At 41.0% G+C, this 16,522-nt stretch overlaps 1 protein-coding gene across 1 annotated transcript; it reads left to right on the top strand.

The window, feature by feature from the left end:
• The first annotated feature begins 3,264 nt into the window (after positions 1–3,264).
• Positions 3,265–14,940, top strand: TMEM70 (transmembrane protein 70). Its single transcript, XM_037505840.2, has 3 exons — positions 3,265–3,467; positions 4,759–4,864; positions 12,140–14,940. Exons 1-3 carry the CDS (start codon positions 3,288–3,290, stop codon positions 12,595–12,597), a joined length of 744 nt encoding a protein of 247 aa, XP_037361737.1. The 5' UTR covers positions 3,265–3,287; the 3' UTR covers positions 12,598–14,940.
• The last annotated feature ends 1,582 nt before the right edge of the window (positions 14,941–16,522 follow it).

The following is a 16,522-nucleotide window of genomic DNA, read 5'->3' as shown; positions in this document are numbered from 1 at the left end:
GATGCAACTCCTTAAACTGTAGCCAGTCCAATAATTTCCTTGCTTTGCTTCCACATCTCTATAAAAACCTTGCTTCTTGGGCCTCCCTGGTGGTGCAGCGGGTTTAGCACAGCACTGTAAAGCTATCTGCAGTCTCTGCAGTGCAGGTTCAATTCCAGGCGGGCCCCGGAGAATCCCACATGGCAAGCAGCAGACCTCTCCTGTCTCGTCTGCTGCTCCCCTCAACAGTGTACTTCGGTCCCCGTCCGCCTGTTCTGTTCCCCACTCTGTGTCTGGTGAATCCTCTCACCCTCCTGCGTATCTGGCCTGTACCCCAATACTTGTATAAAAATAAATAAATCTTAAAAAAACAACCTTGCTTCTAACGTCTGTCAGTGGAGTGACTAACCACTTCTAGTTTGACATTGCCCATTTTTACTCAAATAAACTAAAACATTTTAATTTGCCTCTCAGATATCCCATTTAAATGAGGTTGGGAGGCTAGAGAGAGTGCTCATGGACACGTTAGTTAGCAAACTACAGGATCTAACATGCTTTACTTCGCCTATGGGAAATTATGTTATTTTTCCTTTCTAGTGGAACTGAGAGGGCATTCTTCTGAGGTTATATAGGGAGTTAGTAACCTTGGATTTGGGCAAGTGCATGCATAAAATATGTGGTTTGTATCTCAATGTGCTAACTTGCATCTGGATGGAGAGGTTTCATTTACTGTTCAAATGAATTGTGTATAATGACAATATGATTCATGGGGGGGAATCCAAATTACACTAATTTAACATACACTTCAATTGGTAGTAAAGGGAGGGAGGTTGTAAACCCAGACACCAGCATAAAAAGTTCCACAGGCAGTCTGGGGTCTTCCTTGCTATTTCAACTCCAAGAGGGGAATGCCTACATCTCCTGGCAGAGCCTCCAGTGGCAGTTGCTAAAATCTGGAGAAGGCCTAGAAGAAGCTATGGACATGGAGTCTAAATCCTCTCAGGCTGGTTTAATTCTGTTCCCCTATTAGATATATATATTATCTGAGTTACTTGTTAATTTTAGGAGTTTGGTGTCACCCAACTGAGCTTTTATTTATTCTTGCTTCACATGGACTTCTATCGTGTCCTCCTAAAAAGTGGTTGCTTTCACTTTAATTTACTGTCGCACCATTTCAATTCTCTAATTTATTATGACTGGGTTTTAAGATTTATTTATTTATTTATACAAGCACTGGGTACAGTCAGAAGCGAGGGAGGGTGAGAGGATGCGCCAGAGACAGAGTGGGGAATAGAACAGGCAAACTGACGAAATACACTGCTGAGGGGAGCTGCAGGCGCGGCAGGAGAGGTCTTTAGCGCCATGTGGGACCATCGCCCGTCGTCCGGGATTGAACTAGCGCTGCAGAGACTGCGGGCAGCTTCGCATCCCAGCGCTCAACCGCTGAGCCACCGGGGAGGCCCTATGATGTTTTTTTTTAATAGAGGCATGTTTTTATTTATTTATTTATTTATTTGTTTGTTTGTTTTTTGTCTGTACATGCACTGGGTACAGTCAGAAGTGCGGGAGGGTGAGAGAACTCACCAGAGCCAGAGCGGTGAGCAGAACAGGCAGAAGGACCAAAGTACACTGCTGAGGGGAGCAGCGGGCGGCAGGAGAGGTCTGCACGCCATGTGGGACCCTCCTCCGGTGGCCGGGGAGCAGCCGGGGATCGAACCGGTGCTGTGCCACCGGGGAGGCCCCCTATGATGGGTTTTAAAACATCTGTGCAAATAGATATCAAGTTAAAAACAATTCTGAAAATGTAAACAAAATGCTCTACTAGTTGGATGCTCATCCTTCAAGACTCTGCTGAACCTGAATTGAAGCCTTTTAGATAATTTTGAGGCCAAATTACCCAAGCGATCTTTCGGACTTCTGTAGCATTTTTTTTTTTTTTCTAGGTGTTTCTTCTTAACTAAGTGAGCACTGGAGACTACCAATTTTATCCAGTATCTGTTGTATCCTTTGCTAGCTTCATCTTGGCAATAGGCACTCAACACCTCTTTAACAAGTCATGAATGTGTATGGATGCGAATAAATCCTGAAGACAAATTTGTCAAACATCAATATATGAACGAGTTCCATCTTTTTCCTACCAACTCAGTGGTTAAATTAAATTACCATTCATTTTTGTTCAAATCGTATAAAGCATTATCCATTCTGTTTCAAGACAAATTATTGGGGGACTAGAAAATGACACCCAGGAGAATGAAAGATTTAATCCAGGTTTCCAGGCTTGCTCCTTCTGGCATGACTCTCCCTCTACCCTTCCACATCATCATAAAGGCCAAACCCAGGGATAGGGGGAAGACAGGGTGTATGTAGGGTAAGTAATTTAATCTTCCTTCCTTCCTTCCTTCCTTCCTTCCTTCCTTCCTTCCTTCCTTCCTTCCTTCCTTCCTTCCTTCCTTCCTTCCTTCCTTCCTTCCTTCCTTCCTTCCTTCCTTCCTTCCTTCCTTCCTTCCTTCCTTCCTTCCTCCCTCCCTCCCTCCTCCCTCCTCCCCCTCCCTCCCTCCCTCCCTCCCTCCTCCCTCCCTCCCTTCCTTCCTTCCTTCCCTCCCTCCCTCCCTCCCTCTCTCCCTTCCTTCCTTTTCTCTCTCTCTCTCTCTCTCTCTCTCTCTCTCTCTCTCTCTCTCTCTCTCTCTCTCTTTCTTTCTTTTTGCCACTAGCCTCTGTGGCGAACAACTGTGGCCTTAATCTTGTTAATGTAGAGGGCGTGTGGGTATGGGGCACACGTGCCTGATTGTGGAAAGCTGAGACGGGTGTGTGCTCTTGTGCAAGTGTGCACACTATTGCCTAGGAGGGAGTGGCTAGAAGGGCTCCATCACCCAGGCGAAGGGGACTCAAGTTGTTGTTTCCCAGCAACTTGGCTGTTTCCCCTGCTTATTAAAACGTGTGAAAATGATGCCAAGGGCTCCAAAATTCTCCTTCAAATCGCTAGACAACCTATGTGAACCGATCCCGCCTGGGATGGTTGCCAAACACAAGCACAGGCTGGATGTTTTCGCGGATCACCCCGGCCCCCAACGAAGGGCAGGTGTGGGGGGGGTTCAGAGTTCGGGGTAAAAGCTACGCGCGTGGCGTGGCAGGAGGGGCGTGGGGCGCAAATCGCGCGCTCCCGCAGGCGGCCAATCGGCTGGGGGCTCGGCTGGCCTCTAGGGGGCGGCGAGGGCGCAGCTCGTCCAGGCCTCCGCGGGGTGAGGAGCCGGGTTCGGGGTCCCGGACCGCCGCCGAGGTGCCGTCCGCTACCAGCTCTCCCGCGCGGGATGATGCTTCTGGCGCTAGGCGGGAAGAGGACGGTGCCGTGGGCGGTCGCCGCGCTCCGAGGCCCCAGGGCCGCCTGCTCGCGTGCGGCCTCCTGCGGGGGCCCCGCTGGGCCGCCGGGCAGCGGAAGCGCGGGGTGGTGGAGAGTCGCGCCGCTTCTCTCGCGTCGCGCGCGGTCGCAGGTCGGCAGTCGAGAGGCTCTGGGGCCCGAGGCGGGGTGAAGGGTGGGGGGTGGGTTTGCGTGGGGCCCGGGGGCCCCGGCGGTTCTCTGATACCCGCTCCCCCGCCTGCCTAGGATCTGGGGCGGAAGCGGCCCTCTGCCGGGGGCGAGAGAATGCCGGGCTCGGGGAAGTAGCTGGGGTCGAAGACTAGCAGGCCTCGGCCCAGGCACTGGCCACAGGTCTCGGGTGCTCCGCGGTCTGGGGGTATTGGTTGGAAGGTGGCTGTTTTTTGATCGGTTTCAAGCACTCTACAGGCGCTTGGAAGCCCTGCGGGTTTATGGTGACTATATATTTGCTCTTTCCTGAGCTGACATTTGGAAAGGTGAACTTGCACAGAAATTAGGTGCAGCTCCTTAAGACCGAATGAAAGAACCTAGATAACTTGACCGAGTTTGTTATATTTTTTAATCATTTGGCTCTGTTTTTAGGAATTCCTTTGCTCCCTGGAAAAAGAGAACGTCCAAACTCTCATTTCTACCAAAACAAATGGCTTCCTATTCCTAGCCTATAAAATACCTGCATTAGCAAACGTCCTTGAAACCTGAAGGATTTGGCTTTGGAATTTAAGTTTCAGAATAAAGGAATTAGTAATGCCTTTTGCATTTTGAAGTGTATGTGCTTTGCGATTCATTTTCAGACTTTAGGGAAACTTCTGAAATTTGATGTAGGACTTCAAGTAAAAAATTTTCTAAGGCGAATAAAGGGTATAAAGGGATGAATGAAAGTTGCTTTTAAAAATATTATAGTATAAATATTTTGTATTAAAAATAGTCTGGACTTTAAGCAATCTGAGTTTGCAGTGTTTTACTTAACATTGTATTAAGCTTAATCTTATTTTTTAAAAAGTGATGAATCTAAATCTTTAAGACAATCGAATAAGAGTGGTGTTCTCCTTAACAGTGAGATAAAAGAACCTATTCCATTGAATGATTTCTTTTTTTTTTTTTGAACGATTTCTTACACTGAATGATTTTTACCTGTTCAAGGTCACCGTGTATGTAAAAAACTTGGAGTTGGAATGCAAACCTGGTTCTTCAAATTCTAACTCCATACTGTCAACTTGTGAAAACCATTTTGTTAGCCAGTTGGATTTCTTTAGCTCTAGATTATTTGGGAGAATTCCATGAGTCTTCTCATGTGACCAGTTCTCTTTTACTTTTCACATATTTAAAAAAAAAAACCAGAAAATTTAAAAATTGGTCTAAAAATGCACTTTTTTATGAACTCACATTATCATGCTCTGTTTTGACAGATACCTGTTTCTTGGGAAAGATGTGTTCAATGCGTACATACACAACTTGAGAAATCAGAAGATGGAAGGCTAATTTACACTGGGAATCTGGCCCGAACAGTATTTGGTGGGTAATCAGAAATGAGGGTATTTCATTTTTTTCCCTTTAGTTGTGAACATGTTCTTAGTATATATGATCTATTATTTTAGTACCTCTTAATTCAAGACTCACTGAAAAATTAGATAATAATTTTAAATTTATTATTTCTCTCCTATATTGAGGTAGCATTGGTTCACAATACTGACTATGATCCAGAGAAATAGGTTCATACCTCCTCAGATGTATGTTCCCACCCCATCCCCACCATCCAAGCATCCATTGACCTTTACTGTAGATCCTTGTGCCTCTCCCTCTTGTGTTACTGCTCCCGCTCTACCTGCCTCTCTAGTATCCTCAATTCTGCCATCTCCTTTCTAGGGTTTTTTTGGGGTTTAGTTTTGTCATTTACTTTGTAGGTGGTTTTTTTGGGGGAGGGGTTGTTTTCACTATATTCCACGTAACAGTGAAGTCATTCAGTATAAGTTTTTCTCCTGACTTTTTCCTGTTTTAATTAATTCCTGCCAATTCCATCCATGTTATGGTACATGGCATGATCTCATATCTTTTTATAGCTGAGTAGTATTCCATTGTGTATATATTACCACATCTTCTTTATTAACTCATTTGTCTTTGGGCAGTCAGGTAATTTCCATAACTTGGCTATTGTAAATAGTGCTGCAGTGAACAAAGAGGTGCATATATTCCTTTGAATTAGTATTTTTGTTTTCTTTGGATATATATATATACCTCAGAGAGGGGTTGCTGAATCATATCATACATTTATTTTTACTGTTCTGAAAAACCTCCGTATTTGTTGCAATATTTTACATTCCCACCAAAAGTGTTCCTTTTTCTCTATATCCTGCACAGCCCTTGTTATTTTTGGTCTTTTTATTTTTTGCCTTCCTGGGTTTATTTTTTATCCTCCACCAAACACCTGTGCCTGTATCCCATGTGCCTCCGTGCCCCATCCCCTCCATGCTTTCCCTTATTCCCTCTGGTAACCATTATCTTCTTTTTTTTTTCAGGATTCAAATGTTTATTTCTTCTGTTGTATATGTAATTGTTTTGGGGTTATTTATATTCTGTAGATGAGTGGAACCATTTGAAATCTGTCTTTCACTTTTTGGCTGATTTCACTTAACATAATCAAATAGACCTTGGTCTATTGATTTTGTGCCAAATGCTACCGCTTCTTCTTTCTTCAGAGCTGTGTAATATTCCATGGAATATGCTCCACAGTTTATCCATTCATCTGTTGAAGAGCACTTGGATTAATTCCATGATTTGGCATTGTAAACAGTGCTGCTATGTACGTTGGTGTAGGCAGATCCTTTCATGTTAAATTTTTCACATTATTTGGATAGAGATATCTAATAGCATCATTGCTTCATCAAATAAAATTTCCACTTTATTTTATTTATTTTTTAAAGATTTATTTATTTATTTATTTATACAAGCACTGGGTACAGTCAGAAGCATGGGAGGGTGAGAGAATTCACCAGAGCCAGAGCGGGGAGCAGAGCAGGCAGAAGGACCGAGGTACACTGCTGAGGGGAGCAGCGGGCGGCAGGAGAGGTCTGCGTGCCATGTGGGACCCTCCTCCTGTGGCCGGGGAGCAGCCGGGGATCGAAGTGCTGTGCCATCAGGGAGGCCCACCACTTTTATTTTCTTGAGATACCATCATACTGTTTTCCACAAGGACTGTATTAGCTTGCATCCCACCAATACTGAATGAGAGTTCCTATTTCATTGCAACCTTGCCAACATTTCTTAATTCAGTTCCTTTTTATATGGGTAATTCTCATAGCAGTGAGGTGGTATCTCAGCATTGTTTAAATTTGTATTTCTTTTGTAAGTGATGTTGAACATTTTTTCATGTCTGTAGGCCATCTGAGTGCTTTAGAGAAATGTCTATTGAGGTCCTTTGTCCATTTTTTTTTTAATATATATATTTTTTACATCATTCATTTTTGTACATTTTAATCCCTGCCAGTTCCACCCATATTGAGGCACATAGGAATCTGGCCTGAACAGTATTTGGTGGGTAATTGGAAATGAAGGTATTTCATTTTTTTTCTTTTAATTGTGAAACACGTTCTTGATTTCCCTTCAGGGGTATAATCCCCATAAAATTACCACCACCAAGATACCCAATGATGTATGGTAAACAAATATTTTTTCCCATCTGTCATTACCTTATTGTTTTTGTGATGGTTTCTTTTGAGATGTAAAAACTTTTGAGTTTGATATAGTCCCATTTGTTTATTTTTGCTTTTGTTTCCCTTGCTGCTTGGGTTGTATTCTCAAATACATCTTTGCAGTAGATGTCCTGTAATGTTTCCCTATATTTTCTTTCAAGTACTTTACGGTTTTGGTTCTTATGTCCAAATATTTAATCCGTTTTTAGTGAATTTTCATGTATGGTATTAAATATGGGCTTTATTTTTTGCATGTGGCTATCCATATTTACCAGCAATATATATTAAAAAGATTATCTTTTCTCCACCTTGTGATCTTAAACTCCTTTGTTGAAAATTAGCTGTCCATATTTATGTGGGCTTATCTTTGGGCTTTCAATTCTGTTCCATTAGTCTGAGTTTCTGTTTTTCTTACAATACCATCTTGCTTTTATTACTGTTGTTGTGTAATAGTGTTTGAAGTTAGAAGTGTGATGCTTCCATTTTTCTTTTTTTCTTTTCTCTCAAGATTGTTTTAGCTATTCAGGGCCTTTTGTGGTTCCCTATTTCCAAAAAAAAAAGTCATTGATATTTTGATAGGTATTCTGTTAAATCAGTAAATTGCCTTGGGTAAATGGCCATTTTAATGATGTAAATTCTTCCTACCATGAGGATGGGATATCTTTCCATTTCTTTTTGTCTTCTTTATTTTCTTAATAGAGTTTTATAGTTTTCATTATACATGTCCTTCACCTTCTGGACTTTTTGATATGGCTATTCTTATTGATAGGAGATATTATTATGATTTTGATAAGCATTTTCCATGGTAATAGGTGATTGTGAGCATTTTTTTATGTACCTGTTGGCTTTCTTTATGCCTTCAGATAGGTGTCTGTTTAGGTCTTCGGCACATTTTTTAATTGGTTTATTTTTTTTCCTTTGTTGAGTTGTATGAGTTCTTCGTTGATTGTGGGTATTAGCCCCTTGTCATATGTGTGATGTACAAATATTTTCTTCCATTTAGTAGGATGTTCTTGTTTTAATGATAGTTTCATTTGCTGTGCAGAAGATTTTAAGTTTGATATAGCCCCATTTGTTTATTTTTTACATATGTTTCCTTTGCCATTGGAGTTCACTCCCCAGAAACATCACTGAAACCAATGTGGCAGAATGTTTTGCCTATGTTTCCTTATATGTCTTTTGTTGTTTCTAGCCTTACACCCAAGTCTGTTATCCATTTTGAATTTATTTTTGTATATGATATGAGAGCATGGTGTGTTTCATTTTTCTGCATACGACTAATTTTCCTAGCAGTGTTTGTTGAAAAGAATTTTCTTTTGCCATTCTTGACTCCTTTACTATAAATTAACTGTCCATATAAGTGTGGGTTTATTTGGGGATCTCAATTCTGTGTCATGGAGTCCATTGAACTGTGCGTTTATTCTTAGCCCCATACCCTATTGATTTGATTACTATTGCTTTGTAGTATAACTTGAAGTTTGGGGGCATAACACTGCTGTTCTTTTTTTTTTTCTCAAATTTCTTAGGCTATTTGGGATCCATACAAAATTCAGTAATTTTTTTTCTGTTTACTTGAAGAAAGCTATTGAAATTTTGATAGGGATTACATTAAATATGTATATTCCTTTGTGTAAGTGGCTGTTTCAACAATGTTAATTGTTTCAATTCATGAACATGAGTAGCTTTTCATTTTCTGTGTCTTCCTTTATTTCTTTGGTCTTTCACATCCTATGTAAGTTTATTCTTAGGTACTTAATGGTCTTATTGATGCAATAGTAAATGAGATTGTTCATTTCTTTCTACTTGGTTGTTTACATATAGGAATGAAATAAACTTTTTATTGACTTTGTACTGTGTTGAATAGTAGTTATGAGAATGGGCATCCTTGTCTTGTACCTAATCTTAGAGGAAAAGCTTTTAATATTTCACCATTGAGTATGTTGTAGCTGTGGTTTCTTATATATGACTTACATAGAGTTATGTTCCTTCTATTCCCATTTTTGGGAGGAATTTTTATTTTTTTATTCTTTTTTTAAGATTTATATATTTATGCATACAAGAACTGGCCAGAGGTGTGGAGGGTGAGGCAATTCACCAGAGTGGGGAACAGCACAGGGGGACTGACTGAAATACACTGCTGAGGGGAGCAGTGGGCCAGTCAGAAGAGGTCTGCTGCACCATGTGGGTCTCCTCCCTGGCTGGGGATCGAACTTGTGCTGCAGTGGTTGCTGATAGCTTCGTAGGTTGTGTCTTTACCCCTTGCACCACCAGGGAGGTCAGGATTTTTATTTTAAATGCATGTTGGGTCTTGTGAAATGCTGTCTTTGCATCTATGGATATGATCACATGATTTTTATCTGTTGTTGATGTGGTGAATTGCATTAATTGATTGTATGTTGAAACATATTTCCATAACGAATAAATCCCACTTGTCATGTTATATGATTCTTTTAATGTATTGTTGAATTCAGTTTGCTAAGATTTTGTGGAGGAATTTTGCATCTATGTTCATGAAGTATATTGAGCTATATAGTTTTCTTTCGTCCTATCCTTGTCTCTTTTTGGAAGCAGGGTAATTTGACCTCATAAAAAGCATTTAGAAGTATTCTCGTCATTTTTGGAAGAGTTTGAGAAGGATAGGTACTAATAAAAAATTATCTGATCCTTGACTTTTGTGGTTTTTTTTTTTTTTTTTGGAAGATCTGATTAGTAGTTCTATTTTCACGCTTGTAATTGGTCTGTTTACATTTTGTATTTCTTCCTGATTCAGTTTTGGGAGGTTGGTGAGTCAAAAATTTGTTAGTTTCTTCTAGATTTTTAATAACAGCATAAAGATGTTTATAGTATTTCATATGAGTCTCTATTTCTGTGATAATCTGTTAACTTTTCTTTTATTTCCAATTCTACTTATTAGAGTTTTCTTTCTTTCTTCTTTAGTGAGCCTGGCTAGAGGCTTATCTGTTTTGTGTATCTTTTCAAAGAACTGGGTTTTAGTTTCATTGGTTCTTTGTACTGTCCACTCAGTTTCTATTTCATTTATTTCTGCCCTGATTTTCATTGTTTCCTTCCTTTTGGTTTATTGTTTCTTCTTTCTAGTTCCTTAAGGTATAAGGTTAGATTAATTCAGATCTTTCTTGTGTTTTTTTTTTTTTTTAAAGATTTATTTATTTATGCATACAAGAACTGGGATGTAAGCCAGAGATGCAGGCGGGGGAGGGGGAGGTGGTGAGAGAATTCATCAGAGAGAGTGGAGAGCCGAACAGGCAGATGTACTGAAATACACAGCTGAGGGAGCCAAGGGGTGAGACAGGAGATGTCTGCTGCGCCATGTGGATTAGTGGGATAGAACTTGTGCTGTAGTGACTGGCAGTAGCTTGATAGTGTTGTCTTTAACCCCTTCGCCTCCAGGGAGGCCCAGATGCTTACTTTTTCTTTTTTTTTTTTTTTTAAAGATTTATTATTTATTTATACAAGCACTTGGTTACAGGCCAGAGGCACGGGAGGGTGAGAAAATTCACCAGAGACAGAGCAGGGAGCAGAACAGGCAGAAGAACCAAAACACTGCTGAGGGGAGCAGCGGGTGAGACAGGAGAGGTCTGCTGCGCCATATGGATATCTCCCTGGAGGGCCACTTATTGAACTGGCACTGCAGGGGCTGTGGACAGCTTCACATTGCTGTGCTCAACCCGCTGTGCCAGTGGGGAGGCCTCAGACTCTTACGTTTTACTTTTTAAAATATCTTTTAAAAGATTGATTTATTTATACAAGCACTGGGGTACAGGCCAGAGGCATGGGAGGGTGAGAGGATTCACCAGAGACAGAGCGGGGAACAGAACAGGCAGACTGATGAAATACACTGCTGAAGGGAGCAGTGGGCGCGACAGGTGAGGTCTGCCATGCCATATGGGACCCTCACTGGCTAGCCAGGATCGAAACTGCACTGCAGAGTCTGGACAGCTTCATAGCGCTGTGCCTGTGCCACAAGGGGAAGCCCAGACTTAACGTTTTCATATCTATCTTCCCCCACTCTATTTGCCTCCATTGTTTTCCCGACTTTATAATCAACTTGCCTAGGTTCTAAACTTATCTATATTCTAAACAGATTTTTTTCTTAAATTGGGGTAATTTTACAACTATGCATTCAATCTAAGAGAACTGTACATTTTAAGTCATTTATTTTATTTTGGTAAAATATATATAACGTAAAATTAACCATTTTTAAGTATATAGTTCAGAAGTCATTGATTATGAATCTAACTTGAGTGGTAAAAGAATTTACTGTTTTATCTTGTATGTCTTTCTTTGGTAAAGAGTTTAATACTTTTTCTATATGTTTCTTAACTGTTAATGTTATTTGTCTATTTTTGTAATTTGTTTTTGTATTCTTGGTCACTTAGCCTTATCAAGTTAGCCCCATATATGACCATATTGTGTTAAATAAGTGCTTGCTAATAAATAAATAAATAAATCTTTAAAAAAAAGATTTCTTACTTGGAGAGACAATGCAGGATAATGGCCAACAGCATGCACTCTAGTGACAAATTGCGGGGAATTTGAGACACAACTCTGCCACCTGATAGCTATGTGACATTGAATAATTGCCCTATTGTTCTCATCTCTTAAATGGGGGTGATGATAATTATCTTTTTTTTTTAAAGATTCATTTATCCATACAAGAACTGGGTTACAGGCCAGAGTTGCGGGGGTTGAGAGGCTTCACCAGAGACAGAACGGGCAGACTGACTGAAATACACTGTTGAGGGGAGCAGCAGGCGAGACAGGAGAGGTCTGCTGTGCAATGTGGGTAGTTCCCTGGCTGGGGATAGAACTCTGCTGCAGAGGCTGGGGATAGCTTCACAGTGCTATGCTTAACCCCTGGTACCACCAGGGAGGCCCAGATGATGATAATTATCTTAAAGCACTTTTGTAATAAAATATGTGAAGTGCCTAAAACATAACTGGGAATGTATTATATTTGTGTTTTGAGTTTGTTATTGTTTTGATGATATGATATAGTAAAGAAAGGTGGAAGAAGGAATTGGATAGGCTGATTCTTTTGTAAAATTTAAAAACATTAATCATCTTTCATTTTTTCCTATAGGTGTGAAATGTTTCTCTTACTCTACCAGTTTGATCAGCCTTGCATTTCTACCATACATCTTTGCACAAAATAATATTATATTTGGAAGTCTGCCTTTGCAAATCTTATTCTATGGCATCATAGGAAGCTTTACGGTGATTACTCCAGCACTGCTCCACTTTGTTACAAAAGGCTATGTTATTCGGCTGTACCATGAGGCCACAACGGACACTTACAAAGCCATTACTTATAATATTGTGCTTTCAGAAACGAGTACTGTGTTTCACCAGAATGATGTGAAGATTCCAGACAGCACACATGTGTTTACCACATTTTATGCTAAAACAAAATCACTATTAGTTAACCCAGTGCTCTTTCCAAACCCTGAAGACTATAACCATTTAATGGGTTATGACAAACCATTTACCTTTGATATGGAAGAATCTAGTGAAAACAAACAGTCTAAAGATGAGAAATGAGTCTATTTTTATGTTTGTGCTTAAATGTGATTTATGTTCCAATGTATAATAAAGTTGCCTTTCCCTTTGTTTTCTGATAGTGACTGATTGTTAAAAATGATTTGAAATTGTATAAAATAGAGCTTTCAATTCTCAGAGAAGTATATACCTTTAAAACAAGTTATATTTGAAAAACAAAGGTGAGGGCCTCCCAGGTGGCGCAGCGGCTGAGCCCTGGGTTGCGAAGCTGCCCGCAGCCTCTGCAGTGCCGGTTTGATTCCCGGCTACTGGCGCTGGTCCCACATGGCGCGCAGACCTCTTCTGCTGCCCACCGCTCCCCTCAGCAGTATACTTCGGTCCTTCTGCCTGTTCTGCTCCCGGCTCTGGCTCTGGTGAATTCTCTCACCCTCCCCCGCTTCTGACTGTACCCAGTGCTTATATAAATAAATAAATCTTTAAAAAAAAATTTAAAAAGAAAAAGAAAAACAAGGTGAATGGTCTACCATTTGTGTTTAGAAAAGTATAAATGTACATGAACATACTGACTGCCATAGATAATTTTATATAATAAAATGCCTCAGCTTGGCATCAAATGTTAGAAGCGAATAGGAATGTTATTTTTCTAAGTAGGTAGATATTAACCCGGATTAAAAACTTTTTAAGAACTTAAAAATTATGGGAAATAGTGTTATTCTATCAGCTCTGGCATGGTTGCCTATGAAAAGGATCTCCATGTACAATCCAATGTGTTAATCTATAGGGTAAATAGTGACCTAAGTACTAGTGTCTTCAGTGACCCCTCCGTAGGGACAAATGGTGCTAACCTACCTTGGTGCGCACAATCAGATTAGGAAAATCATATTACTAAATGGATGGACAGTAGCTTTGATAAAACAGCAATCTAATTTTATCAAGTATAGGCATTTTGAGATTTTTATCTCCAATTATAAAATGACGTCTCTTGTGAAGATCTCAAATTGTGCTATTTAGATCAGTAGATACTTAAAAGTACTATTATGTACAAGATCCTGTGCTATAGTTTCCAGAGACATAATTAGGAACAAAGCTCCCAGCTTATAGGAAACTGCTTTACATCTACTGCCTTCCACAATGATTAATCGTTATGGCTTGCTTGTGTATGAGGGAGTTTTATGGGGAAATAGCAGGGACATCACTAATTCATAGGGAAAGATCATATCTAAAGCTGCTAGAAGCTTTTAGGAGATAGCTTAATGTAGAAAAGTTCATTTTTCTAGACCTGCCTGCTTATAATCCTAGTATGGCATCAATATGGGTCTCAGAGATGACCAAATTAATGCCACCTTTGTCCTCAGGCTGTGTCTGCCTGCTTGCTCCTCTGTCCTGTCACCTAGCTAGATACTTGTTGCTCTCCTAACAATGTGGTATCTTCCTATAGAAAGTTACTCCATGACCAAATGATTATCAAGTATTAGAAACAAAAACATCACTCCTAGTTCCACTCCTAGAAAAAAACAGCATTAACATTTTAAAGTTTTTTTCCCCAAGGGCCACTTTTCTTATATTTTGAGTATATCTTATCTATTTCTTTTTTCTTTCTTTCTTTTTTTTGGTTTACAACACTGATGAAGAGGTATAAGGTCATGAGTATGTTCTCACCCACCACCAAGGAACCCATAGTTCAAACTCTTTCTGTTACAGGGCAGGGAGAGGGGCAGCCCAAACCCCGCAAACCTGCCTGTTTTAAATGGGTTTAGCCATCCGCTGCATCAACACAATTCATATGAGACTTTAATGGGAAGGAACTTTAATGCAACTAGGAAACAATGCAGGAAAGGCAAAGAATCTAGTTTCTAAATCAAGCATCCAAAGTTACCCGTCCCCTCGTGGGTAAAAGTCCACCCAAGCAGAATTGGCCCAGAGCAAGGCCTCGAAGCCTGCCACAGGTCTGAAGCATCTTCCAGTAGGGACCCACAGAAAAGGGTCAGAAACAACCAGACAAGCCCAGAAGGAAAAGAGCAAAATCAAAATCAATATAAAAACCGCCATTGTCACCTCCCCATGGGTCTCTCACCCACATCTGTGTCACCCAGTCCATGACCAAAAAGGAAGCACAGTTTCTCTAGGCCCCATGTGCCTCCTCCAGGTCTCCTGGATCTCCATCCTGCTTTCTTCCTTCCTCAGTCTCCTCTGCAGCTTCTTCTCTCCCTGCTCAGCTCCACCCTCCATTTGGGTGGGACAGGAAACCTGGAACCTCCCCCTTTCCTGGGGACCTGTTACATTTTATTAAATATGTTGTATCTGTGTAACCATTTTGTTAGCTGTAGTGATGTGAAAAGCCCATTTTTGTTAACTTCAAAATAACTTTAGAAGAGGGCCTCCCTGGTGGCATAGAGGTTGAGCGCTGGGCTGTGAAGCTGCCGGCAGCCTCTGCAGTGCCAGTTCTATCCCCGACCCCCAGCAAGGGTCCCACATGGCTCGCAGACCTCTCCTGCCGCTCCCACTGCTCCCGCTGCTCCCCTCAGCAGTGTACTTTGTCAGTCTTCCTGTTCTGCTCTCCGCTCTGGCTCTGGTGAATTCTCTCACCCTCCCGCGCTTCTGACAGTACCCAGTGCTTGTATGAATAAATAAATAAATCTTAAAAAAAAAAAAAACAAAAAACAAAACTTCAGAAGACAACTTGGTACTTTAGAGAAAAGAAAAAGCTTAAATAACTAAATATGAAAGATGGCATAGTCTGGAGTAAGACCAAGATGTGGAAAAGGATAAAATTGCCTAGGAGAACGTGATGATTTATCACTGAAATAAGTCAGGAGAAACAACTCAGGTCAAGTTAGATGTGGAAATAGATATGCAATTCTCCATGCCCTTTACTACCCTCACCTCAAGCAGGCCAAACTTAGAAAAACTGGGAAGATGGTGAATTTCCCATTATTTATGGGGAAGGCATTGAGTTAGTTTTATTTGAATCTTAAAACACAGGCTGATCCGGCTTACATCTGGATTATATCAGATACCCTATGACAAATAAGGTGCATCAAAATCTGTCGAAGACCAGCTTTCTGCAAAATGTCAGGTCAGGTGTTCTTGAAAGGATGAGACGGCCTAGGCCAAACCTTAGGACTGAAGGGAGGGGGAAGTGAGGTAGATGCAGACGCTCTTATTTTGGTGAAAGCATCCCCTGTTGAGGGTCTCAGGGGGTTTTTATTTATATGTTAAGGTAAACAATGGGATTACATCATTGTATGCATAGAAACAAAACAAAAACAATTAATACATTCCTTTCCTATAGACATTTTGGCACCTACATGTTTTTTGTTTTTTGTTTTAAAGATTTATTTATACAAGCACTGGGTACAGTCAGAAGAGTGGGAGGGTGAGAGAATTCACCAGAGCCAGAGCGGAGAGCAGAACAGGCAGAAGGACCAAGGTACACTGCTGAGGGGAGCAGCGGGTGGCAGGAGAGGTTTGCGCTCCAGGTGGGACCCTTGCCCGGCGGCCAGGGATCGAACCGGCACTGCAGAGGCTGTGGGCAGCTTCACAACCCAGCGCTCAACCGCTGCGCCACCGGGGTGGGGGTGGGGGTGGGGGTGGGGGTGGGAGCCGCGCCTACGTGTTTTTGAGAAAAGAAACGACCTTAAAAGTTAATAGATAATGAAAATTTAGACTCATCATTTCAGCCTAAACAACTATCTAGGTCAGCTAACAGTCCTTGGTACCGCCCTATCGCCAAGGCTACAATATCAGGAGACTCCTGTATCTATATGACCTGCAGCTAGAGACCAGTTGCTTTCTGGTAATCAGTTGTTAGAACTTTTTTTCTACCTAGAAACTCCTAGCGTAATCAACTTCATGATTCATTACAAGGCTTCTCTATAGAACTTCGATATGAGGAATATTATGACCAGCTCTGGGTTGCTTATCAGACATGCCCTTGCACAATAATTATTTCCCATTGTCAAGTGGG

This window comes from Talpa occidentalis, unplaced genomic scaffold, assembly GCF_014898055.3.
Source record: "Talpa occidentalis isolate TD23 unplaced genomic scaffold, MPIMG_talOcc4v2.1, whole genome shotgun sequence".
NCBI classification, from domain to species: Eukaryota; Metazoa; Chordata; class Mammalia; order Eulipotyphla; family Talpidae; genus Talpa; species Talpa occidentalis.
This window is presented reverse-complemented; position numbering and strand designations above follow the sequence as displayed.